This window comes from Engraulis encrasicolus, chromosome 20 (assembly GCF_034702125.1).
Source record: "Engraulis encrasicolus isolate BLACKSEA-1 chromosome 20, IST_EnEncr_1.0, whole genome shotgun sequence".
Lineage (NCBI taxonomy): Eukaryota > Metazoa > Chordata > Actinopteri > Clupeiformes > Engraulidae > Engraulis > Engraulis encrasicolus.
Genome location: NC_085876.1, coordinates 52,529,153 through 52,531,652, shown reverse-complemented (window position 1 = coordinate 52,531,652; position 2,500 = coordinate 52,529,153). Strand labels below are relative to the sequence as shown.

The window sequence follows — 2,500 nt, the reverse complement described above, 5'->3', positions numbered from 1 at the left end:
GTGTGTGTGTGTGTGTGTGTGTGTGTGTGTGTCTTACTATCTCCACAGGCGCGATGTTCTGCACTAGTTGTTGCAGTAGTGTTGCCTCACAGTAGGGGAACTTGCGAATGCAGTCGCGGATAAACTTCTCCTGGTATTGGGGGAAGCCGTCTCCATCCCGCCCCTTCAGCAAGCTGATTGGATGGAAAACACCTTGTCAGCCAATCAGAGAACAGTATTCCCATCCTCATCCCGATCCCGCCCCTTCAGCAAGCTGATTGGATGGGAAGCACCTTGTCAGCCAATCAGAAAGCATGATTCCCATCCCCATCCCCATTGACCAGGGTGTCCAGTTTGTTGTCTCTTAGGAAGGAGACAGATTCAAAGATTCAAAAGCTTTATTGTGTTATATGTTGCCATATTAGAAATGTGTCTTTTGATTGACGGCTTGTGTGTGTGTGTGTGTGTGTGTGTGTGTGTGTGTGTGTGTGTGTGTGTGTGTGTGTGTGTGTGTGTGTGTGTGTGTTACCTCTTGACCAGGGCGTCCAGTTTGTTGTCTCGCTGCCTCAGGAAGGAAAGGCACTTCTGCAGCACACAGCTGATGTAATGCATCTTCATCGCCAACACCTCGTTCATGTCCTGCTGCCTGGGAATTAATTAGTAATTAATCACCTCGTTCATGTCCTGTTGCCTAGTAATTAATTAGTAATGAATCACCTCATTCATGTCCTGTTGCCTGGTAATTAATTAGTAATTAATCACCTCGTTCATGTCCTGTTGCCTGGTAATTAATTAGTAATTAATGTTAATTAATCACCTCGTTCATGTCCTGTTGCCTGGTGGTAATGAATCACTTTATTGTTACTACTGTACTTCGTTACTGTTGCCTGTTGGTGTTCTGTTAATTCATTATGAATTATTAATTAGCGACCACATTCATGTCCTGTTACCTGTTAATTAATCATTCATTATTAATCACTTAATTGTCCTGTTACCTGTTAATTAATCATGAATTATTGTTAATTAAGAGGCACTCCTGCACACAGCTTGATCGCAAGCACCTCGTTCATGTTAATTAAGTCACTCTATTGTCCTGTTGCTTATTTATTATTATTAATCACCTCGTTCATGTTAATTAAATCACTCTATTGTCCTGTTGCCTGCTATTTATTATTAATTAATCAACTCGTTCATGTCCTGTTGCCTGTTAATTAGTAATTGGTGTTAATTAATCACTTTGTTGTTACTGTTGCCTGTAATTAATTATTAATGATTAATTAGTCACATTGTTCATGTCTTGTTGCCTGTTGTTATTTATTAATCAATAATTTTCTGTTACTTAACATCGCATTGCATTACATTACATTTAGCAGATGCCTCAGACCAAAGCGATTTACATGGAGGAAAATCAAGCAAGAACAGGGTAAGGGGTCAGCGGAGAGTACAGCAGTATACAAGTCATTAGTAGCAAAATTGAGATAATAAGCAAAGGCATCTAGGAGCAGTGTATGGTTGCACTGACAGCATTGTCCAACACATGGTAAAATAATTTGTAGCTTAAAGGGGTATGCCACTATTTTGGGGCTTAATACAGTTAAAATCATTGGCCAGGGTTTATGAAGGTGTGCAAACTGTATTAAGCCCCAAAATAGTGGCATACCCCTTTAAATAACAATACAATGCATAAAGAGTGGTATATGCAATTCAAGCACGTTTTTATGTTTGTGTGTGTGTGTGTGTGTGTGTGTGTGTGTGTGTGTGTGTGTGTGTGTGTGTGTGTGTGTGTGTGTGTGTGTGTGTGTGTGTGTGTGTGTGTGTGTGTGTGTGTGTGTGTGTGTGTCTTGCCTTACGCACTGCTCGCAAAGCAGGTCCATGACTCTGTAGCATTTCTCCAGAGCACCGACCTCCGCCAGCAGGGGGCTCTCTTTCACCAACATCACCATCTAATAAACACACACACATTATACACACATTAGAGTCACATTGGAGTCACACACACACACACACACACACACACACACACACACACACACACACACACGCACACACACACGACGTACAAGTCCTTTAGCTCCACAATGCTCCTATATACCTCCTCTGGCATGCTGTAATAGTCATTGGAAAGGCTAGAGAGAGCTGTCAGAGATTCAAGGAGTATTAGCGCTACTCTACTATGACATAACACAGGGCCTTTATGACTTGGCCATTGCCATTCTGTTAACAGTAAATTTATAACGACGTGTTTTAACCGGTTAAACACAAAATTTAACTACCATAGTGCTACAAAATGACAAAGTGTAACTGTGCTGTCGTTACCCACTCAGCTGGGATAAGCGGTCGAATGACGGTGAACAGCACGCAGAAGCATCCAAGATGGGCCAGGCCGGTACAGAGGAGCGCCAGTCTCAGTTCAGGACAACATCCCGAACTTCGGCGTCACACAAATCCTCCAGATCGTCAACCTGGACATCTGCCAGCATCGCTGCAACGAGAGCCAGAGCTAAGGCTGAAGCAGCAAAAG

The 2,500-nt window shown here is 42.6% G+C and overlaps 1 protein-coding gene across 1 annotated transcript in view; it reads right to left on the bottom strand.

Moving 5' to 3' along the window:
- The window catches only part of LOC134436095 (ankyrin repeat and MYND domain-containing protein 2-like), a 12,912-nt gene that overhangs the window by 3,279 nt on the left and 7,133 nt on the right, over positions 1-2,500 (bottom strand). Inside the window, exons 4-6 of the mRNA XM_063185122.1 lie at positions 1,834-1,922; positions 509-625; positions 38-173 (exon numbers count right to left, since the gene is read on the bottom strand). Of these exons, the coding sequence (XP_063041192.1) occupies positions 38-173; positions 509-625; positions 1,834-1,922 (342 nt within the window). The remainder of the gene's footprint in view (positions 1-37; positions 174-508; positions 626-1,833; positions 1,923-2,500) is intronic.